General features: G+C 35.6%; 1 protein-coding gene across 1 annotated transcript in view; it reads left to right on the plus strand.

Moving 5' to 3' along the window:
* Window positions 1–1633: 1633 nt before the first annotated feature.
* Window positions 1634–26236, plus strand: part of LOC149084943 (chloride channel protein 2-like) — a 424727-nt gene continuing 400124 nt past the window's right edge. Inside the window, exon 1 of the mRNA XM_089232681.1 lies at window positions 1634–2037. Within this exon, the coding sequence (XP_089088807.1) occupies window positions 1981–2037 (57 nt within the window). The 5' untranslated portion in view covers window positions 1634–1980. The remainder of the gene's footprint in view (window positions 2038–26236) is intronic.

Below are 26236 nucleotides of genomic sequence, written 5' to 3' on the forward strand. Positions count from 1 at the left end.
AACAGCGGAAGCCCGAGATAAATCCAGAGTCTGGGTCCCCCATTACAAATCTGCGTATTGGTGTCCGCTACTGGATGTGGGACCCTCGATTTTATTCGTTGTAAAATTGAAAAGGGGGGTTGGCCGCCGAAGGTGGCAAGGGGGGGGCGCAGAGCCCCCTAGTTACAAGTATAAACTTTTCTATTCGAGCGCTTAATTCTTTACTAATTCGACCTCTTTTTCTATAACATCAAGAAAAAATTTAATAGCAACGTGGGTCAATATAACATCGGCGTTATAGTGTGTGGTGCTGCTGAAAAACGTTCTTACAGGGAAGATGGGTTTCGAGAACGAATCTCAATGACGTTACGATTCTCGGGAGGAGGCTTTCTGTTCTAGAAGGTGTTGGGTACAAACACCCCCCCCCCCCCCATAGACAGCCCTCTAAAGAAGACACTCCCCTTCTTTAGGAGATGACAGCTAAACTCTTTTTTCCAACACCTTATTGGTGTTGTAACCTGAAATGAGTGCTGCTTTGCTTCCCTGGACGCCTACTCATTCTCCCACCTCTACTTGTGACAATACTATTTGGGAAAAGGTGGTGTATATAACACTGTAAATAGGAAGGTTAGACAATCATATTTTTTTTTTACTTGAACGACATTCTGTGTATTGAAAAAAACAAAAAATAAACAATATATATATGTATATATATATATATATATATATGGTTTATATAATAATTATATATTATTTACTATAGAAATGACACATGGCATTTCTACACAAGGGCGTAGCGAGGGGGGGGGGGACTTGGGGGTCTGGTCCCCCCCCCCCCCGAAATGTGAGAAAATGACCGAAAAAAGGGAAAAAGATGGCCAAATCCATTGTTCTGTCACTTTGGTCCCCCCCGAAATGAAAGTGGCCCCCCCCCGAACGAAATTTCTGGCTACGCCCCGTTTCTACACGTTTATGAAACGTGAATTTAAAAAAAAGTTTTTCTCTCCCCTCTTTCTATGATCCAAAATTCGCCGCCCCTCCGAATTTGCCGCCCTGGGCTATAGCCCGCTCAGCCCCCCCCCCCCCCTGTAAATACACTACTGCCTATACGGACAAAGACAGCTTTTTGAGCAGACTCAAGTCAGTACTCGAACAGATGATAACGCACGTACAATTCACGGATACCAGCACGAGAGCAGGGCATCATGGGCCCCCGGGCCAAGTGATTTTTCTGAGGCCCTACCTGACAAATTTTCGAAAATTTCAACCGGTTATAATATCTCTGAGGGTCTGAGGCCCCTCTTTCCTTGAGGCCCACGGCCGTGATGCGGGTGGGCCTATGCGTTAAGACTGCACGAGAGAAGGACTTTATTAAAGCTAAAAAAATTTGACCAAAACACCGTAACAAAAAGAAAAATTTCGATCCCCATCAATGGCAATTGCAAAAATGGAAACAACCTAGGTAGGGCCGAAGGGCTCTGACTAAAATAAAAACTATAAACCTCTCCTGTTTTTGAAAGCTAGATCAACGTGAAGCTGTAGTTCGTGTATTGTTTCTTAGATGGCAGCACGAATTTGAATATTTTACGCTACTTTTTGGCTACTTTTGAAGAAGATTTTGGCTGGAAAACTTTTAAACACCTGGCAACTTTGATGCAACAGGTTGTTTCCATTTTTGCAACTGCCGTTGGTGGAGATCGGAATTTCCTTTCTGTTACGGTGTTTTGTGGTCAATATTTTTAGCTTGAAAAAGTTCTTCTCTCGTGCTGGTATCCGTGAATTGCACGTGCGCTGTCAGCTGTTCGTGAACTGACTGTGACTTTGGTGTATTCAAAAAGCTATCAAAACTTTTTTTTTATTTATGTGTTGATCTATTATTATTTTTTCATTGAAGTGAATAAACAAAAACAGAGTTATAATAAAAACTGAAACCAATTAATTACTTGCTATCAAAGTAAAGTTTCCAACTACCTGAAATCTCTCAACTGACTGCTAGGAAGTATGGCTGATAACAGACAAGGAAATAATTCAAATGCTCTAGGCTATGAGCATACCCTTGTGAGTACATATATTTATTGTTTATTTATTTTTAAATTCGTTAATTTTTTCATAAACATGTTTATTTTAGTTTATGCAATACCAAACCGAGGGCAACACAGAAGTGTACTGCTGAAACTATCACTGTGTGAAGATTTTAATGTTTTGATTTAGAACGTGGCTATTATATATCTTGGTTATGTTAATTCGTAATCAAATACTGATGAATATGAATCGGGCATCGTTTATTCACAGATTCCAATGAAATTCAGCATCTAATTATTTTTTACTACATGTATATAAAACACATGTTTTATGGCTGCAGTTTTGTTATATAAAAAAATCTACCTTTTCTTTCCTTTTATCAATGCTTCTAAATATTATTTGGATCACTTGAGTTCATTTTTGCATTAATCATTGCTGAGACAATTTTAATGCAGAATTGCATCATTTCAAAAAATTAGGAACAAACATTGCTGTTTTTTAGTGACCTTTTAAATAAAATCATTAGGTCTCTCATCACCATTGAAAAAAAATTTCTTAGTGGAATTCAAAAATAAATATTTAGAATTAAAATACAGTGGAACCTCTCATAATGAACACTCCCCTTTAATGGACACCTCCTGTGCTAACTGGAATTTTTTTTTAATTACGTAGATGGGCCTCAATGTATTTTGCTATCCATTAGTTGACTTCATTAGCGGGAAAAATTTCCTGTCCCATGTCTGTCCGTTATCAAGAAGTTATATTTTATACAGGGAAGCCGGAACATATATGCCCATGTTGCTAAAGCAACACCAATTACCATTCAAACATAGCTCATTTCCCCCCCCCCCCAGTTCGGGCGATGGGAGATTTACCAAAAACGGGACATTTTTGTTGAATGTGTACATTCATTGTATGGTCTTCATACATATTCAAGTGAACATTATGTTCATTACTCGAGCAATACCGAACATTTTTGACTTCCTGCGTCCCTGATTGTATAATATTTGATCATGTATATATACTGTTTCTAGTTTTTATAATTGCCTTTTTATTAGGGTTGCTGTAATTTTGAAGTATATGACATCCATATTTGTTATGGGAAACTTTTTCTCAGACATCTCCTTGGGCATTTTACCTGTTATGGTGTTGTATTTGTATAATAGATGTAGTCTAACAGATTTTGCTGAATTTTCAAAGAAAAATATTTCTAACCCCTGCCAGATAATTCGCTAAATTTATCTATATTTCTTCTGTCAGTATCATACCGTTTTTGTGTTTATTGCAAATATACATAATATGTGGTTACACATAGCAGGGTTGGCAGGTTTTTGATGCATGGACAGTTTTTGACAGTTAAAACCATGATTTAAACTGTTACATCAAAAACCTCAAATATTACTTTTCAATATAAAAATTCCCATTGAAGTAGGAGAAGAAAAGTAAGGAATAGAGTAGAGAAGTAAGAAATAGTTTCTCCAATTCACACATTGATTGCATGTAATGTTTAAAGTGACTTTTATATAAACAATAAATACTTAATGTGATTGTAAAATAGTTTTCTACTCTACAGAATTATTTTGGACAATATAGGCCTATGTATTTTTTTCTTGTAAAATCTACAATCTAAATACAGATAGAATAAAATCTCTGAAAGGAAAAACTATGGAATGTTTTGATATTTTTCAATTCAAGATGATCCTTTGACCTTCCAAACTTTCTTCAACTGCTTTTATATGTGTATAGATATAAACATCTGTACAGTTTTCACAACAGATAGGTGTTTAAGAAGTTCTTTTACACCATGTATGTAATGATTTCTGTTATTAAATTATCAGAATAATAATTTATACTTAAAACAATATCTTTATTGTGCATAACTTTAGAATCAGGGTTCGGTGAAATCAGAAAATGATTTAAACCATCAAAAACCTAAATGATGCTTTTGATAATGTTTTGAACACAATAGGTATATAACATGATGGAAAACTTACATTTTTGTGTATTATATATTTTTTCATTTTTTAACATTAATTCATTTCAATTATCAAAACAAGATATTAATTATAATTTTCAGTTTTAAATTTTTCAACATAAAAAGATTCTGGAACATAAAACATGAAATTATATTTTATGTTATCTAAACTAGCCTACTTATTACCTGTGTTCAGCTTACTAAGCAAAATAGTGCTGTTTATTCAAAATATGTGAGATAGGGCATCCGCTAGGTTTTTGACTTCAGAAACCATTTCAATGTTAAAACAGTCAAAAACTTATTGTAAAATAGTTTTTTTTAACCTGATAAGATATATTAAATAAAAAAACACTTAGTTCTATGTAGATTAAAGTGTTATATTTTGAATTATATAATTATTGTGAAAAAAAATCTCTTTTGATATTTTAAGTTTTCTGATCTGCAGAAAATTTTATTCCATATAAAAACTCTTCTTTAGCATCTGTTAATACAGTAATTAAACTCATTAATTCTTTCCTAAAAATTTCTTAGCTTACTTTGTTTTATACAAATCCAGAGTTTTAAAACAGTATTTTCAATCAAAACAGCTGGCAGGACTTGATACCACAAAGCATTGTTTTGTATGTTTAGAACAGCTTGAATAGAGAAAATCATTGCATTATTAATGCTAGTAAATATACCATATCATAGTCAAACTTAGTCATTCTTACTTTTGCACTAAGAATAAGTTACAGGAGTTTCTTAAGTATCCTATATGATCAACACTACCAAATTAAAGGACATTTTAGTCCTACAATTTAGTATTTCGATTTAGTATGTGTTAGTATTATATTATTTAGTAGTATTTTGATTGCTAGATATATATTCTAATGTTATGCTCATTAAGGGTATTGTTTCAAGTATCACAGTGGTTATCCAGATAATTTAATAATAGAAATCACATCATTACATATTTGGTGTAAAATAACTTTTTAAACACCTATCTGTGTTATAAAAAGAGTACTGCAGATATCTATACATATATATAAGCAGTTAAAATTTTGGAATGTCAAAAATCATCTTGAATTGAAGAATGTCAAATAATTCCATAGTTTTTCCTTCAGTGTTTATACTATGCTTTATTCAAATTGTATATTTTATAAGAAAAAAACATACTGCCCAAAACAATTCTGTAGAGAGTAGAAAATTTTACAGTCATATTAAATATTTAATCTTTGTATAACATACTCGCTTTAAACATTGCATACAATTAACGTATTTCCAATGGGAATTTTTATATTCAAAAGCAATATTTGAGGTTTTTGACGAGACGACTTAAACCACAGTTTAAACCGTCAAAAACCTGCCAACCCTGATTAGAATATATCTATCAATCGAAATACTAAATTGTAATACTAAAGTGTTCTTTAATTTGGCAGTGCTGATTGTAGCATATATGATGCTTAAGAAACTCCTATCACTTATTCTTAGTGCAAAAGTAAGAATGGCTGTGTTTGTATGTTACTCGATCAACATACAGATATCACAATTCACCCATGCGATGTGTAAATTTTTATTTTGTTTTTAATGTTTGATTAACATAAACCATAATGCAAGCATGACACCAATTGAAAATCTTGCATACCTTTAGCTCCAATTGGTAGAGAATATTTATTTGAAGGCAGAAGAAAATGGGAAAATCTCTTGTTAATAAAATACTTGTAAATAAAATATTATCAAGTCTCATATTTTCTGATTATTCTCAAACAGGATATCCCATACTTACCTTTTCTATTGTGCTTCTTCTAAAAAAATCTTTTCCCCACTGAAACAGGGTTTAAGCTACGGTCGCATTTTTCACAAAATGCGAAAGCATAGGCGGAGATAGACTTCGAAGTCTGGGGGGCCACGATGATGATGATGTCAATTCATGTATACATATATACATTCAATTAGTCGACTCCACCTTTGACGCTGGGGGGCATTGCCCCCCCCATGCCCCCCGTATCTCCACCCATGTGCGAAAGAAAATCTTAGAATGCTAAAGAAGTAGTAGCCACTTTTGCAAAAATACATACAGGAGGTACGAAACAAGTAGACATCCAATCATCAATTATTAGCATTGTAGCATTTTGCTAAAGCCTTTTCCGCTCATTTTCGATTTTTTTTCTCTAGTTCAAACCCTGCACTGGAAATGTATCTTTTTTATTAAAACCTTAATATGGCAAGTGTTCCCATGCCCCTTTCTTTTTTGGCAGTTTTTGATGGTTTAAACTTTAAACTGTCTTGTCAAAAACCTCAAATGTTGCTTTTCAATATAAAAATTTCCATTAGAAATTTTCCCATTAGAAATACACACATTCATTGCATGTAATATTTAAAGTGGCTGTAATACAAAGAATAAATATTTAATATGATTGTAAAATAATTCTCTACAGATTATTTTGGACAATATATACATTTTTTTTAAATATAAAATATACAGTTTGAATAAAGCATAATAAACACAGAAGGGAAAACTATGAATGATTTTACATTCCCTGATTCAAGATGGTGCTTTGATATAAACCATCTGCTGTACTCTTCTTACAGCAGATAAGGGTTAAAAAAGTTTATTACATCATATATGTAATGTTGATTTCTGTTATTATTAAATTATCTAGATAATCACTGAGATACTCTTATTGTGCATAACATTGAAATATATCTAGCGATCAAAATACTAAATTGTAGAACTAAAATGTAATTTAATTTGGCAATGCTAGCTTGTAGGCCTATATGATGCTTAAGAAACTCCTGTAACTTATCCTTGTCAAACTTAGTTATTCTTACTTCTGCACTATGATATGGTATATTTACTAGCATTTATAATGCAATGGTTTTCCAATTGAAGCTGTATTTAATTTTAAATGTGCAAAACAAATGCTTTGGGTATCAAGTCCTGGCGGCCTTGCTTTGGTTGAAAATACTCTTTAAAACTGTGAATTTATACACCCTGAGCTAAGAAACTTTTAGGTGAGAATAAATGACTTTAATTAGTGTATTAACATAAGCTGCATAAGAATTTTTATATGGAATAAAATTTTGGACAGATCAGAAAATTTAAATTATCAAAATAGATTTTTTATAAGTAATTCCAAATATAAAACCCTTTAATCTACATAAAAGTGTTTTGTTAATTAACATATGTATCAGGTTAAAAAACTATTTGACAACATTGACTATAAGTTTTTGACTGTTGATTAGTTTCTTAAGTCTAAAACCTAATTCTGATGCCCTATCATACATATTTTGAATAGGCAGCTCTATTCTGCTTAGCAAATTGAACACAGGTAATCAGTAGCTTAGATGAAATGAACCACAAAATTATATTTTATATGTTCTATACCAGTGATTCCCAATGTGGGCGTTAATGCCTCCTGGGGGCGATGGCCCTTCCGGGGGGGGCGGTAGAAGCTACGGGTATAACATAGGATCCCATGGGTTCGATTGCATTGGGGGGCAATGGGAGAGAGAAAATTTCTGAAGAAGGGGTGATGGGACAAAAAAGGTTGGGAAACTATGTTCTAGACACTTACGTTGAAAAATTCAAAATTGCAAGTTATAATTAATATTTTGTTTTAATTATTGTAATAAATTAATGTTTAAAAATAAAACTAATATGCAAAAAAGTAAGTTTTTCATTATGCTATATAACTATTGTGTTCAAAACATCATCAAAAAGCATTCATTTAGGTTTTTGACAGTTTAAACCAGTTTTAGATGTTTGTTGTGTCAAAAACCCAACGCTGACACAAACAACCAAATCTTTTGGAATGCCTAGTCATGGGTGCTCCATCACAATAAAGTGCTAGCTCACAGGTCTCTCCCAGTATCAGATTATGTCAAAACATCACATTCCGATACATCCACAACCAGTTTATTCTTTTCATCTCGCCCCATGTGACTTTGTCCTTTTTTCTGGGATAAAAAATTTGCTTAAGCTGGAACGATTCTCTGGTTCTGAGGAAGTGTAGTGATGAAGACACTGGAAGATGTGGCAAAGTAAGCTTGCAATCCACATTTACATCTTTGTATGAACAATGGTGAAAACACATACTTGCACAGGGTAGTTACTTCAAAGGAACACAAAATTAACAGATTCTATCTGTACTCATTTGTTTCCGAGGCTTAGAATAAGTCTCACAACTTTCTGAATACATTAATATTTTGTTTTGGTTTCGTATATTGTGTATTCTATTTGTGTTAAAAACATATGATGTATTTTTCATTTTTGTACGGCACACTGGCTAAAAACTACTTATTTTTAATATTTGTGTGTGGGTTCAATGTTATTGAAATTCTGAAAGGGTATTGATGTTTATGTGGGTTTCTGTAGTAAAAAATGGCATATTCATAGATTTTGTGGGGTTTTTTAGTGAGCATATTGTACCAAAATATGAAAAATATGTTTTTACAAGCATACAAGATTTTTTTTTAATTGCATGATGATGGCTTCACCTTCACAGTTGAAAATTATACATGATAATATCAACTTCTAGGATATGTACTTTTTCAAGTCAAGAAAGCTAATCGTATTGTTTTTTTTAACCCATTCATTTATGTTTTTTTAGATCAAAGTTTTAAAAACTATATTATTATAGATTTTGTATATTATTCTTTTCTGATTCTTGTTAATTTTTTTTAACATACCACAGTTTTTTCATGTGACTAATTTTATATAATTATTATAAGCCTATAAATGGCTCCAATGTTCTCTAGTTTTGAATAATTATGAGTTGCAATCATTGACGTGCACAGGGGGGGTGAGGTTTGAGGCCCTTGAACCAAGACTATAATATTGTTTTTGCAGCCGAAAACAACTCCCCTCCAGAACATCCTGTGTTCGCCTATGGTTGCAGTCAGGATAGTCTTTAACAATACAGTGTGTAGCCTGCCACTAAAAGAAAATTGAAATACATTAGGACATCTCAAATCCAGACAATTCTGAATTATGGATCCACTTTTTGTTTTTTCTGTTTTATTTTTTATAATTTTTGTGCACCAAGGTCATTTTCTGCATACAAGGGCCAATTAGAACTGGATCTACAGTTTATTGCCAAATCTGAACAACACGTTTACATATCTTGCAGGGCTAACCCCTCTATGGGGGTAATCCCTGCAGTAGCAATATTTTTCTGTGCTCATGTTGTTGCCGTTTCTGTTGTTCCTGTGTCAAGTTTTCATATTCAAAACAGTAATATACCTTTGAGCACTTTGATTCATAATTCATATTTTCCTTTGAAAAAAAAATAAAGCAATATACAGGCATATAGTAGCAGACAAATTAATATTAAAAAAAACCCATAATTTTTCTAATTTACATATTACTAATTATCGATAGAAAAAATTCCTTAGTCTTTTAAACACTATTTTGTATTCCTTACTCTGATCCGAAAAAACCTGCAATATATATATATATACATTGTTTCTCGAAGATTGTACATGGTAGATCTTTTAATTCCATGTTGTCCGTATAATATTTATACTGGTATTCCCCATGTTCTAGATTTTGAAAAGTTCAACTTTCTCGTATATACATGAAACATTGCATTTCCGTTTGCGGTTTGTATAACTGCCACATCACTTCGCATACTTAGAAGAATACTTTCACAACTCATAAAATTTTAGTTAAGGTCACAGGAGCATGGCCATTTATACTGTCTACATGGTGGAACAGTGTCACAAGTCTAACTACAAAAATAGTTCATACGGGGCAGGCATGTCACTCTTCCTTTAAAATATATTAGCAGCTTTAACCAGTAGAACAGTGTCACTTGAGTCTTAGTACAGTGAGGATCTGTCTTTTTTATGGAACATTGACACAAGTCAAAAATTTTAGTAAACCCTTTAGACCATATTTCCTCTGGAAAAATATGGGAAATTTAGTTTGCAAATACGGGACATCACCAAATTACGGTGAAATTGCCAATTAAGGCACAAAACTAATCAAAATTTTCTGAAATACCACAAACAGCTGTTTTCAATCCCCAAGTTTGAACAGGTTTTCAGAATAAGTTCGTTTGTGGTGATTATAGAATTCCGAATATTTTTCTTCTCATCAATTCAAATTTATTTTTTCCATCCCCCACTCAACCTTTTTCCGAACTGCTACAAGAACATTTTCACATATTCTTTTACAGTTTCACTTTGTGCTCTGAATGTGGTTATTCTGCAAAATATATAATTTAAAAAAATATTTTCAGTGAAATTGATAGGCCATGTCTACAGGTCTACAGATCTTTGACCACCTGCTTACAGCTCTTCGTTGAGACAAAGCGGTGGGCCATGTCTATGTTTTATTTAAAAAAAATCAATGTTACTCTCAACGCGCAAGATGTTGAGAAAAATCCATTAAATTAATTAACTTATTCACAGCTGTCTGTCGAATGTGAAAAGCAGCAAGCTTCTGACAAAAAAAAAGTTATCAAGCATTCTACTCTGTATGGTTTATGTATATTGAGAAATACTGCCTCACACTAAATATCGTATTTCAAAATCTTTCACCTCACTTTTGACAATGAAAGTGTTGTTAATACGTGTAATATTCATAGAAAATACAAATATATATATTACTGGAAATATCAACTTATAGTTATTGGGTTAGGAAAATTACCTGTCTACATTTTCAATGAAAATGAATTCAAGTATTCAAATAAACTCTGTTTAAAAACCGGGACATTTTTGCAAAAAAAGTCGGGATGGCTGGAGAAAAGAGAAAACACCGGGACACTCCCTGGAAATACGGGACATATGGTCACCCTGCTGGTGTCCCTTTTTGTTTGGTGCCCTAAGCATGTTTTTCTTTTCTTGGTTAATGTAGCTCTGTTATTCTTTAATGGCAGAAAGAAAGGCCAGACTTTTCCAAGTTTCCAAGGCTTAGTTCATCCTGGACTGGAGTATGCTCTAAGGTTTTGGAGACCATACTTACAGAGGGACACAGACTTGGTTGAAGGGGTGCAGAGAAGAGCTATGCGTGTCCTTATTGGCACACAGGGTTTGAGTTATGAAGAGAGACTTATATGAAGAGATATGATCGAAGTGCTCAAAATTTTCAACGGGATGGATAGGATAGACCATGAACCTTTAGTACACCGCCAATCGACTGCTTTTATAAGGGGACACCAGTATCGATTGGTAAGGGACAATGTGAGGTTATGGTGTCGCAGGGAATTTTTCTCTAATAGGGTTGTTAATAAATGGAATAGCTTAACCCCGGAGGTAGTAAATTGTAACACAATTGACACGTTTAAAAAGAAATACGATAAACATGTTGGGGTAAATCGAGAAGCTATCCATACTTAGAATAAGACAACCATAATATTCTTTATAGGCATTGTATCGTGTGTATATATTGTTTATAGTTTTTGTGATTGTGTTTTTAATTGGGTTGCTGTATTTTTGAAATATATGTCATCCATATTTGTTATGGGCATCTTTTTCTCAGCCACCTCCTTGGGCATTTCGCCTGTTGTGGCGTTGTATTTGTATATGAAAACATTTGGCACTTATCCTACCGGTCGTTGTGATGGAATGGTCGCTATAACGTGGGGTCGTTATAGCGAGCGTGGAGTTTATATGCACCCACACACTAATCACATTCATTGAAACACAATTGCCATCATTGTTATCCAGAAGCCCGAAAATCCCAGTGGACATCAATAAGTAGTAAAAAAATAAATAAAATGACCGATGTATATATGGAAAGACCGAAACACAATTTGTGAAAGATAAAACATTAAAAGTCCCCCGGTTATAAAAAAATTCGGCCGATCTGCTCGGATTTGAGAGGTCCTGCTGTATTTGGAAGAGTAGGTAAACTTTGCTTATATATATAGCTAGCAAAAATACCCGGCATTTCCCGGTTTTTCATTGTTACATGACAGCATTTTTTTTTTTCCATACTTATTTCTTTAACAAGGTCGACAAAATATAGTCATCAACTGTATGACTCGTTGGATGTGGTTGGGGTTCTTATTTTTAAAAACTTAAATTTGGATTGCAAACTTTTTTTGTTGGAATACGAAAGTTAATTTTTTCTCTATAATTTTAAATAAATTCCAAGTATATAATGAGTATAATGAGACTGTGTAACGGTTAAAAAGTACGGGAATTCTCCCGGAAATAATATTTCATTCTTAAGATGCTATTGAGTTTTCTGTTTAACTTTTCATGCAGTTTTTTTTAACAATAATGATATAAAAACTATTTGAAAGTCATTACTGGTGTTTTTCAGGGATGTAATGTATCAATTGTTTTTGATTGGCGCTTCTTAACAAAGAAACTAAATTCGCCGAGTAGCTATAAAAAATGATTTCTTGTGAAAGATTTTCATTATGAATTGTTTTTATACGCTCTGTCATGCTGATGTTCTCGCAGTTTTTCCGCTTGTGTAATCAGGGCATGAAAGGAAGAGCGAGTGCCAAGTACGGAAAGTGAATGAGCGTTTTTTCCGCTCACAATAATATACGAGATGTATGTATTCATCTGTGGGAATTAAATTTGTATGTGGAAAATAATAAAGAAATATTTTTATAGAGTTTTACGACTCATTCTTATCACACTAAAGTAATTGGCCATGAGTAGCAATAGGCCTTCTATTACTTATTTTCCCCGTGAAAAATGTGGGTCTAGTGGTTTACATTTTGGTTGAATTGAACTGTATTCAAAATCCATTGCTTGAAGCTATGGATCGCAAAATGTTTAAAGCCACATCCTGCAGCAGGCTCCCTAGGCTGACATCTTCAGTGGGTCCCTCTATAGTAAATTTATAGTTTGAAAAATGAAACACGATAAGAATCGTTCTGGAGCCCCGTCAGCCCCAGTCTTGTAGGGGCCATGCTTTAGAGCCCCGCGGCCCTGTTGTATGCTTCTTTAAGTGGAAGGCCCGGACATAAACACTACTAATGGGAAAATAAATGGAGGAAAAATTAAACGACAAATTATTCGGCCCGGTTTCACTGATGCTAAGGCCCGATAGTTGAGAAACACTGCTTTAGAGCAGATCCGAACAGGTGAGCCGTGGCACTTTTTCCAGAACAGGAGTAGGTTTATGTATCTCTAATTAAAAATAGTTACAAAAAATCAAGTTCAACCGAAAAGAAATTACACAAAAATTTATTTTCTTTGACATTTTAAAACTTTGCCATGGGCGCAGATATTGCTTCCTCCCAACATCAAAGATGTCTATGGGTTATATACAGGGTGATCAGCGAATATTAGCAAACTGTAAAACGTTTATTAGCAAAACTGTAAGAATGTTGTACAGAAATTTCGAAAATTTAGTTTTTTTTTTAAATTTTTTAAAATTTAAAAGAAAAAAAATAAAACTGGAGATTTTGTGGTTCCGAAAATCCTCATTTGTGTGAAGAGAAACCACTGCATTCGCCTAAAGTTACTGCATGGGCTGCAGTATGCGCCATGTGTGCTGACAAATTGTTCCAAAATTGTAACGTAACGTTCAGTAATAATCGTTTCTCGCACGAAGAAGGGGCCGATAATGCCTCTGGCGCATACCGCAGCCCATGCAGTAACTTTAGGCGAATGCAGTGGTTTCTCTTCACACAAATGAGGATTTCGGAACCCCAAAATCTCCAATTTTTTTTTTTTTTTAATTTTAAAAAATTAAAAAAAAACTAAATTTTCGAAATTTCTGTACAACATTCTTACAGTTTTGCTAATAAACGTACCGTTTACCGCATAATTCTATTGATCTTTGTTGTAGAGATATTTAATTTTGAAATAAGGGCTTATTCGTTGATCACCCTGTATATAGGGTGCATAGCCAACAGCTCACACTGCAGTTTACTGGTGAACCTTTGATCTTAGAGATACTTCCAATGAGAAAAAGTATCCAAATAACGTGGACCTCAGACACGTCATTCATATTGCAAAGGGTGGTTTAGCTATTAAAATAAAAACATCAACTTTTTTATACCGTCACCCTGTGCTTGAAACCCCGATTCGGAAGTGATTGGCCTGTCCCTTCCGAGTTTCAGTTAGAGATTCCTTGGAATTTGGACTGAGTCACCGTTAGGTTAGGATGCCTTTTCTGACGTCAACAAAATTAATTACACGTTTTTAAGTGCAATATTCGCTGAGATACTTGAATAATCGGAGAAAATTGGAAAAACCCACCACAAATGAGGGAAAAGAACATTTTTCGTTACTTCATGCTCCCCCCCCCCAACTTTTCTCCAATTTTTGAATTCAAATATCTCAGCGAATATTGCACTTAGGAATGTGGAATTTCTTTTTTTTTTTTGGCCCCAGAAGAGATAGGGCAACAACTTTCTAATAGGGTTTTTGAGCACAGATGCCGTGTTTTCTTTATATTTTGACCCCTTCGCTTACAAGCGAATTGGCAAAAAATTCGGATGCTATTTGATGAATCTGCAATAAATATAGTAATCTTGTGTCCTAACCTAACCGCACATTAGAAAAAGGGAAGGGGAAAACACATAAAAGAGTAAGACAGTATAAAAGGTTAGGTGATAAGAATGTAGGTACAAAGTTATATTTCTTTTCACCCTCGCCCTACCTTTTTTCTTTCACTCTTATAAGAAAGATACATTATATTCGAGGAAAAAATCACTATCAGGGTATATAAAAAACCAAAAAAAAAAAAATTGCGAGGTTTGCAACAAAGCTTCGGGATAATCAGTAGCTGGAGAAGAGAGAAAACAGTAAACTTGTTTGAATTAATTCCACTAGTGTTTGGACGCAATGTTATGTTCTTTGATCGTAAAGTGGTTAATAAATATGCAACCCTGCAATATGAATGACGCATCTGCGCTCCAGATATATATATATAGATTTTTTTTATACTTTTTCTAATTGAAATTATGCTTCTAGGATCAACGATTCGGTAAAGTGAGGTGCAAGCTGTTAGCTGTGCACCCTGTATATATATATTTTAAAGAATTATTGGTAATTTTTCATTTCATACTATGTCAAAAATTTGGTATTGATTGAAATTTTTTCCCTTGACTGTTATTCCACAATTCAAGAGCTCTTTTTTTTTTTATCGAAGCCGGAAAAAGGTCTTATCTATTGTCCTTTTGCTTATCAAAAATAAAAAGCTCTTGGTTCCTGTGTCGTATATTTCAGACTGAAAAAAAATTCAAGCCACCTACACTGATCGTCCTTGAAAACTTTGGATGTTGCAGCTGCGTGCACGCGCTGCCTTGCATATAGACGGGTGGGGTCACGAAGTTTCCCGAAAAGAAGTGTAGGTTTGGATAATAGTATAATACTCGCCCACCCCTTGTGTTCTGAACCACTTGTAGATATATTTTTAGATAATGATCTCAAAAGACCTAGTATTCAAATAGTTTATTGACCACTGTTTTTTCGTCTCGAAGTCGGTGATTTACCACCTACCCTCTTGAATAATTTGAATAATTAAATGATTTTGTATGTAAAGCAGATCACAAAAAACAGTTTCGGGTGGTGCAAATATATCAATGGATGTTAGAATGGTGTATTTCACGAGACGAACACGTCTCATAAAATAAAATTTTAGTAATAAAATTAAATAAAATAATTTTCAGTATATATTGAGTTGAATACACGCATATTTAAATTAGCTGAAATATTCACGAAATATACTTTTATAGGGAAAATACACTTTTATAATATACTTTATACTTACTTTTACTCACGAAATATATTTTTATAAAAGCAAAAAACGATATAAAAAACCAAAAAGAAAGCAACACAGAATGGGCAAAAGTGTATATCATACGTTAAAATCTTAGTTTGCTTAACAGTTTTATATATATTTTTTTTATGGCCAGATAGTCTTCCTGTAGAGCAGTATAAGAGTTTATTAAGCAATTCAGCGTGTGTGAACTGTTTCCTGAACTATATGCTCATAAAATATAGGAATTCTGTTTTCATTTTTTCATTCTTCTCTCATGCTGCTCCACTGCATGGTGGGCAAAAAGTCCGTAGCAACTTCAAAAATTCATAAAAACCGGGAAAATAACCGAAATAAAAAATCGCGGGGTCACAGGAATTTTTTTAAGACTGAAAAAAACTTAAAAAACCAGCCGATAGGTGGCGCTAACGTACACAAGTCAAGGAAAAGATACGCAAATAACGAACCGAATCCCTCCAAATCGTTTATTACAGCAGTATGTGTTCCACGTGACCATCACCACTGGGGATAAGGGGTCATTCAAGTATTACGTCAGCATCGATGGGGGGGAGGGGTTTCCGATTTGTGACTAGTGATGACGGGTTTGGATGATGCTTACGTCATCAACCACCCTTTATGAAGATATGAAATATTCTTAAACGGCACACCGAATAAGATGTCATTAAGTACTCTGAAACTGTGCCACATGCCACTCAAGAAATCTCTAAATGTGCCACGGATCGTTTAAGTGTTCTGGAACTGTGTCGCGGGTTACTTAAGTGATCTTTGAATGTGAAACTAATCTTTGAGGCCTACTTCTGTGATCTGAAAATGTGCCACGGGTCATATAAGCAATTTGTAAAAATATGCCGCTTTGTTCATTTTTACAAAATTAGGTTTGGGGGGGCAATCCACATCAGATAACCTTCAGGACCACATTTGGTCTGCGGGTCAAGGGTTTACCATATATGGCTTAAAGAGTGCGTCGCAATAAATTTTTTAAAGAGAAATTGAGTTCTTACCCTTTAAATAGCATTGAAATTAACAGAAATCGATTATAACAAATATATTTTCTTTCGAAATTTTGATTTTTTTTTTTTTTAATTTTTGCATTAAAAATTTTGTTTCGTTTAGGAGGAGGCGCACGAGCTCCCTATGCCCCCTCCCGCTTACGTTTCTGATCCCACCAATATGCGTTAGGAGGTAGGGGGCAGTGCTGACGAAATTTTTCTGACAAGGGGGGAGGGGGTCAAAAATGGCTAAAAATTTGCTGACGTAATACTTGAACGGCCCCTAACACATTGCAGGCAAGTCACAAACCAGCAACTGCAGAAGGTCCGAATGTATACATGACACCTCTCGACGGACCGCATCTTTCAGTATCGACCGATTGGATGGACCAGAGCGATACACCCGAGATTTCAAATATCCCCATAACCAGAAGTCTGCCTGTGTCAGATCTGGAGGCCATGGGAACCTGCAGCGCCTGCTAATGATTTTGTTTTCCCTCTTACGTCTGTATCAGGAACGCCTTGACCGGAGTAGCAGTGTGACTATAATAGTTGCTCCATCTTGCATAAACGTGACGTTAGAAAGCTCATCTCTTTCACGCAAACATAACACGATCTTCTCGATCGCGCAGAAGCGTTAAATAACGCTGCGCATTCACCGTAGCCGTTTTCCACCCGTTTATTGGGCACTGCGTTTCAAAGAAGGGTCCTATGATGAACGAACCTGTGAACCCACACCACACTGTCACTTTTGGGGAATGCAATGGTTTTGGCGTGTACTCACGTGGATTAGACATCGCCAGATGCGACAGTTCTGTTCGATTTTGTAGAAAGCCCAACTCGCAAATGCTTCCCTCTTCACGGTATCCGCTGGTAAAAGTTCATGGCACGACTGCAATCTGTATGGGTACAGATCAAGGATTCCATGAATATTGCGTACCGAGGATGGTGGTAAGCCCAAGCGGCTGGCAGCTTCACGAGCACTGCTTTTCCCTGCAGCTGATTCGGACGCTAACGCTTCCATTTCGGCTGCAACACGCGGCGAACGTGCCTTCCTTAAACATGGTCGTCCGGCTCTCTCTTACGTGATCCTCCAACGTTCCAGTTTCCTCAAACCGCTAAACAAGCTTTGAGACCTGTCGCTGTTAAAGGCCCTTTTCCAGTCCTCACATTTTTCTGAACTCGGAATTTACGCAAGGCAATGGTAGCTGATTCCCGGTTCACGTAAAACAACTTCACCAACAAAGCTTTATCCTTCGCACTCAGCATCCTTGTTCATATACACGGTTTACAACGGTGAACTGATTGTGGATTAGGAGCACAATTTCTTATAACCGTCTCATTTGCATATTTCCACCGAAGTCGCTCGTACCAGCGCGACCTATTGGTTGGTTTTTAGTTGTTTTTTCCCGTCTTAAAAAATCCCCGTGACCTAGCGATGCTAATCCTGTAAACCGTTTTTTATTTCGGTTATTTTTTCGGTTTTTATGAATTTTTAAAGTTTTTACGGACTTTTTGCCCACCCTGTATAAATATCACGGTTTCTTCATAAAAAAATATTAATTAAAATATATCAAAGATATTCTGATTATATGATGTTTTACTTTAAATAGAACTACCTTTCCCATCTAATGTGTGTTCTTGTGGCCGATTTCCACCAACATTTCTGCAATTCTGATGAAATCTTGCTGTGCAAAATTTAGAAATTATGCTAATAAGCTCACCGGGAAGTCGCAATTGGCACGATTTTGAATCGTTATCGTTTGTTTTCCTACTAGGTGGTCTGATTTTCGATGTCGAATTCGATGTACAACTTTGCCGCTTTCAAGAGTTTACTTTTAAACACTGTATAAGTTATTAAAATAGCATTGCAGTATTGATTTTGGCTGTCGGGACTAGCCATTGTTACAAATATTGCCATTATGTTCCTTTTTGCTGCTATGGAGAAATTGTAGTGAACATTTTCGTTCTCCTACTCAATCGTTTTTTTTTTTTCGTTTAACAACTCTGAATGCGATACAAACGAGAGCAAACATATTTTAAATAAATTGAAAATATGGTCACAAAATGATTGCTGGTAAGAAATAAATGACTGAAAGAAACGAAGTAAAAAAAATAAAACTAAAGGGGAAAAAAGATTTCTACGAGGATGCAATGAATGATGCCACGACAATAGATCTGCGATTTTACGAATGTGCATGTGAAATCTTAGTGTTACTGCTATTGTTCTCGGAAATTACGCAAACTATTATAACTAATGTTTCAAGAACTGGTTTAATATTAATAACAGATTGATTACGTTAAAAGTGGAGATACATAAACTAAGAACTGGAGTGAAAATGCCCAAACCGCTTACTCGCTGGAGACAAAAAACATTGTGTTTACAAAAGCACCGTTGCCACCACACAATAGCAAAATAACTCCCCTTTGTTGTATAGCCCTTTGAATGGCTAAGTATATTTATTACAATACTCCCAGCAAAAAATGAAATAGTCGAATCCCGTTATAACGAACGCCAAGAGACCGGAGGAATCACTTCGTTATATCGAAATTTCGTTATAAAGGAATTCCAGGTTACCTAGCATTGTTCCTGTGTAAACTTATTTGGGGGATTAGAAAAGTGTTCGTTAAAACGAGATTTTCGCTATAACGGTATTTGTTAAAACATGGTTCTACTGTATATAGATGATTACATGAATGTGCAAAACTAGAAGTTAATGTTACCTGAAGGCTTTTTTCGTTCACGCAATGGATATCGACGAGTCACTTTTAGCGTACTTTTATCAGCAATATCATGATTCACCCGATCACTTTTTGTTGCACAGTTCTTATCAAGAGTAGAACTCACTCCACTGTCTTTGACATCTGACACAGGAATACAATTGTTACAGGTAGATGAAGATTCGTTGTCATGACTGGGATTTGGAATTGATGAATGAGTAATGTTCTCATCAACAGGAACATGTGTGTAATAGATCTTTCACTTGTAATTGATTTCCTAGGAATATCACATTCACTACAATCAGCAGTCACTGGATTATAAGCATGATTAGGGCGTAACTGATCAATGTGAGCAAGATATTTTTTTCACTAGCGATGTTAGCAATCCATGTTTTGCTTCCCTTGGGTTCTGCTAAAGTTCCCTGACTCCATTGATGATTCTTACTGGATCGAACAAAAACTTTCTGACCAGGGTGAAAATAACTTTTTGCATTATAACTACGGTCATAATACGTTTTCTGTGAATCTTGTTTTTTTTACCCTTGCGTGAACACTGGGATGTACAAGAGACAATGGTGTTCTGAGTTGTCTAGACAAACACAATTCAGCAGGTGATAAATCCGTTGCAGAATGAGGTGTGGAACGATGTCATCAGGAATTGAGAAATTTTCTTAATGATCTATGGTATGATCATTTGAATTATTTTGCATTTTTGACAATGCATGCTTGAAAGCCTGTACTGACCTCTCTGCTAGTCCATTAGATTGAGGATGATATGTTGGTATCAGAGTATGAATAACTGCATTAGATTTTAAAAAGGATCTGAATTCCTCTGGAATCAATTGAGGACCATTGTCAGAAACCAACTGTGATGGTAAACCATATCTAGAAAATAACTGTTGCAAAGCATCAATGGTACTAGAGAAATATGTCCAATTTTATTGCAGTCATGGCACCTAGCATTTTTGTATTTACACTTTTCGGCATTGTGTGACGCACCACATCGATAACATTTCTGAGAACTTTGTTACCGTGAACCAATGCCGTCACAAGAGCATCATGGGCCCCCGGGCAAAGTTATTTTTCTAAGGCCCTACCTGGCCAATTCGTGAAAATTTCAACTTATTCTTGTTTTTACGAGGCTCCTCTTCTCTTGAGATGCCCGGGTGGGCCCATGCGTGAAGACGGCACTGCCGTGAACACCTTTACTCTATCTTGGCTTATTTTGATGAAAAGTCGATTTTCCCACATTGCATACATTTGATAAGAGTCCAGCCGCTGTAACCTTGATATTACTAGAACCTTCTTCAGCGAGTTCCATTGCTACAGCTATGTCAATGGCATCTGCAAGTTTCAAATTTTTTCTTGCCAGTAGATGTTTGAGTTGCCTCGCAGCGATTACCGCAAACGAATCTATCCCGCAAAGCCTCGTCCAAAAAAATCGCCAAATAAGCACGTTGATGCAAACCGTTTCAATTCCACCAAATACTGGACGACGAAATCTTTCACTCTCCTGATTTCGTCGGTGAAACTTTTGGGTTTTGGGTGGACGCGGCGTTAGCAAGCTACGACGCAATTTATGTTTTTGCACAGAGCACGGAGATCAACACCGGCACGCGCTTTTCATCTTCCACTTCGTTAGGTAGCAAATACTGTTCGAGCCGTTCGATGTATAAGTCAAAATCTTCATTGCCATCATCGTAAATCGATGACTGACCAACTAGGCCTACTTTTGACATTGTAACTATAATGTAATCTGTTTCTCTTTGAGCGCGTACAAGGTTCGATTTATTTACCTTTACTGGAACACTTCCTCGTCGCCATTATTATAAATAATGTTTCAAGAACTGGTTTAATATTAATAACAGCATTATTTATTGCGTTAAAAGTGGAGATACATAAACTAAGCACTGGAGTGAAAATGCCCAAACCGCTTACTCGCTGGAGACAAAAAAAACGTTGCGTTTACAAAAGCGCGGTTACCACTACATGATAGCAAACTAACCCTCTTGGTTTTAGCCTTTTAAATGGTTAAGTATATTTATTACACAAACCATCGTGATCGCTGTCAAGTCCGGAAATATGCAATTTATTTAGTTTCACGATTACAATTAGGCTCCCTGTCACGTTTTTCTCACGAATGAAATGCTCATGTCTACATTTGTATGCATACTATATTCATTTCCTCGCGCATGGGCTGAATAACACTTATGCGTGGCTTTGAATCTTTTTCTTCCCCGTGTACTTTTTCTCCACATTTCAGACCTTTGGCGGGAGTTGAAATTCGTGGGAGAACAGCTCATTACGAATTCTTTATAACTAGTCACGAAATTTTTGATAATAAATCGAAAAAACACCACCATTGAATTTTTATTTTTCACATTTTCATTCTAGAGTAATTCTCCAAGTAAAATTTCCTGTGACAAAATATATATCTCATGTGAATGTTTCTTCTACTGAATCGATTTCAAAGTAAAATAAGATTTGAAACATACACGTTAAGGGGATACAGGACGTTCAAATCATGAAAATGACCAAATTTTATTACACAAAAAAAGTAGTGAAATTTGTATGAAATATTTTTCAAAAAACTGCATTAAAATATGTTTATTTTTGTACTGCGATTTTTATAACTAAAAAATCATGGTTGTCTGCGAGAAATAATATCTCCATTTCTAATTTTCTCCGTGTATGCTTTTCGTCACAAACTTATATTCAAAATGTCCCTTGTGAACCAAATTTTATTCAATTTACTCCTAATTTGTGCACACTTCTTTCTTATGACCTCTTTGAGATAACTAAGCATTCATTTTTAAATCCATCTATATTTACTGCTAAAAATACGAATTGTTAAAAAGACCAAAAAATATTGTCATTTGGTACGATTATTTTAGTCTTTATTTTTCTCACAGAATCGCCATCCTAAAATGCATGCTTATAAATTTTTGTGTGTATTTTTGGAAGCACGATAAAAATATGAATGGATTTCATCAAAATAGGAAACGTGGGGGGGGGGGGGGACAAATATAGCTCATGTCCCTATGAATAATGCTTAGATTTGTCAAGCTCTCAGAAATGCATATAAAAACAAAAGGCCACAACAGGCGAGATGGCTGAAAAAAAGATGCCCATAAAAAAATATGTATGTCAAATATAACCAAAATACAGAAACCCAATATAAAAGCATTATATCACGAAAGAAAAACGAATACATAATTGATACTATACAATGCACTGCCTATAAAAAAGATTATGGTTGTGTTATCCAAGTATGGATAGCCTTCCGATTTATCCCATATTTCATGTTTATTATACTGCTTTTTAAACGTGTCGATTGTGTTAGATTCACCACCCCCGGGGGTAAGCCATTTCATTTATTAACAACCCTATTGGGGGGGGGGAACTCCCTGTGACACCACAACCTATAATTGTATCTTACTAAACGATACTGGTGTCTTCTAATCGAAGCAGTTGATTGACGGTGTATTAATAACTTATGGTCAATCCATCCCGATCCCCCGACACCTGCGTTCCTCCAATGTGTAAAAATACTCAAAAAATCCAGTCTTTCTTCATAGCTCCAGCATTGTGTGCCAACAAGAGCAAACGCGTAGCTCTTCTCTTCACCCCCCTCAACCAAGTCTATGTCCCTCTGTAGGTATGGTCTCCAAAACCTTATGGCATACTCCAGTCCAGGACGAACTAAGCCTCGGAGAAGTAGGAGAATACGAAGAGACCTTTTTGAAATGAAACTGAGCATTCTATTCGCTTTTCTGCAAACCGCCGAATAACCTAAGCTACTAAACCACACATGTACCTCGTCCATATTCCTCTGCCGAACTTCTAACGAATTGGTACATGTTGGAATGTGCGTGTCCATGTTGTGAACCTAACGTGAAGCTTGTTTCTGCGTATAATGCTTGTTATAGTACTGCCATTTTTCGAACTATGAGTGAAGTGTAATGTTTGAAGATGGTACCGTTGTAGGCCTGTAATGGGGAGATCGGCTTGAATTCGCACCTCGAAGTTGAGAACCACAGGAAACGAACTTCAGCCGACCACCACTGCTGTGACGGTGGAGTTCGAACCCGGGACCCCGCGATGCGAGTCCGTCACTATGACCACTCGACCACTGTAGCGGCTGAATAACCTAAGCTGCTTATCAATGAGAATTCCCAAATCGGTGACCCTAGTTTCATCAGGGATAGTAATGCCATTCAACTCGTAAGTGAAATGTGGGTGGTTCGAACCAAAATGAGTGACCATGCACTTATCAACACTGAAGGTCATGCTCCATTCATTAGCTCATGCAGCAATCATATTCAAGTTCGTCTGGAGCCTCTCCCTATCGCTTGGATTCCCGACCACCCTCATTAGCTTCACGTCATCTGAGAATTTGCTAACAATCCCGTCGATACCTTGATCGAGTTTATCGATAAAGTGAAAAAGGTTATGGACACTAAAAGCCCATGGACACTTTCTTGAGGGCCTCCACACCTGGCCAATCGGAAATCCCCGTTCACCATAATCCGTTGTGACCTATCTTTCAACCACGATCCTATCAAATTCGACAAGTTGCTCCCAAAATCTCATGTAAACATTTCAAAAGTTTACCATGTTGGACCGGGTGGAAGCTTTTCGAAATCAAGATATACAACGTCGACGTTTTTGCCGTAGTCACGTGATCATAGAAGGGAAAAAGATTGGTGTCACGCGACTTTCCCTTCCTGAACCTTTGCTGGTTTTCCGACAATACGTTATTCTCGTCTATCGACTTAACCAATTGCTTGTGTTGATAATAATTTCCAAAATTTTCGAAAAGAAGCTTGTCAAACTCACTGGATGATAATTGGACACTGTTTCTCTAGTACCCTTTTCAAATATCGGAACCACATTAGCAAGCTTCCAATTCCCTGGGACGATACCCTCTGCAACACTATTTCTGTAAATCTGCAACAACTGGCCCCAACAGTTCATTAGCAGATTCCTCAAGGACCCTAGGATATAATCTGGTACGGGTGCTTTGCTTGCACATTAATTTTTTAGAGGGTTTAGGACTTCCACATCTTCGTTTTGAATGTCGTTGGGAGATACCCAATGACCGCATAAAAAATAGATTTCGTAAATATTTTTTTTTTGGACTGGAATGGGAGATGATGAGTAACAACATTTTGAGCATTTTTTTCTTTTACTAATTAGAAGTTTCATTTGACACTAACGGTTCGGGAACTAGCTATTTAAAAACGATAAAAGTGGAAAGACACCCTTTATATTCGTAGTTTGGCAAAGTTGTGTTTGTGTTATTAGCCAAAACTATCCTTTGGATAAATAGGGAAATGAATCTTACTTTATCAGTCTGCAGCACTGAATAAATATAGATGAGTTTCAAGTCCAATCTATTTTTTATGAAAGAAAGAAGCTTTCGTATTATTTCTTCCCCACAAAAAGAGAAAAAAAAATACGGTTAGGTTTTACTATTTGTTGCATGTGGTCTGATAACCGTGCTTTGAGTGGGATTTATAATTCTAATACAGATAGCTGTTATCTGTGGAAATGTAAGGACAACTCACTGAGATATACAGTCCGTATCAGAATGAGAGCGTCCATATCTTACTTTTTCATCTCCATGAAATGATGGTAGTAGAAAGGGTAAAAAAAAATACCACACATATTCTGTATATTGATATCAAATTCTATTTTTGACATGAGCATGCTCACATAAAACAAGCCAATAAAATGAAAAATCAAAGAACCGAAAAAACAACAAAGAAAAGAATATGAACATCAACATTGAGCACATAGATATTGTGTGCCCTCAAGGAACAGTAGTTCTATTTAGATTAGAATTTAGATTTTTGAATTAAATTCAAAAATGTAAATTCAACATTTTAAAATACTTCTCATTAGTCAATTGCTAAATCCGAGGTCTATCCTACTAACACATATCGACTAAAATTTTCTGCAAAAATTCAGAATTTTTGGGGCAATAGTTTCCTTTAAATCTTACGGATGAGCTCAAAAACTACAATCTGAGAAAATCGCTTTTAAAATGTTTTTTCTAGTATATGTTTACACTATAATCCAGTATTTCGTTAATTATGAAGGAAAAAACTAACCGATTTACACAAAATTTTCAGTATTTTATTTGCAACCAAATGAAATATTTTTTGAAGTCATTTTTGAAAATTCGACTTTTGAAAAGTCGAAAGAGTAGTGAGACCCCTTAACGCTTTGTTTAAAAATTTTTTCAAGTACGGTAGACCCCCACTAATCCGGCACACATCGCCATAAGTGGAGATACGGGAGGGGTGGGGCCCAGTGTCAATGGCGGAGCCGACGTATAATGTATATTAATATATATGCATTGACATCGTCATCAAGGCCCCCCCAGCCTTTCGAGTGTATCTCCGCCTATGCATATCAGACTAGAATGTGCCGGATTACCAGAAGTTAGTTAAAAAGTTAGTTTCTGTATGTTGTATACTGTACTTTGGGCGGATCAAGTGATCTCTTGAGTAGAATATTGTGCGTGTATATATACTGTATTTATTTTTCTCTATTTATTTAACAAATAAAAACCCATTTATATCCCATATAAATAATATAAAACTCTGGGCACTGGCATGCATTCCTCTTCTATACTCCTGCCAAAGAATACCTGCCTGAAAACGAAGGGACGGGCCGAACCAATACCTCCTAGATACTAAGCTTTCTAGTAGGTATTGACCGAACTAACTCACCGCCCGAGTCCACTCTTCGTGCAAATTTTTGTATGAAACGAATATTTTTGGAAATTAAAAGGGCTATACTGAGAGAGACTGTTCAGATTTTCGATATGAAATTTTTTTCATGACCGTGAACAGAAATATT

Source organism: Pholcus phalangioides, unplaced genomic scaffold (assembly GCF_987345545.1).
Source record: "Pholcus phalangioides strain wild (caught in Gottingen) unplaced genomic scaffold, Ppha-v1.0 ptg000007l_1, whole genome shotgun sequence".
NCBI lineage: Eukaryota > Metazoa > Arthropoda > Arachnida > Araneae > Pholcidae > Pholcus > Pholcus phalangioides.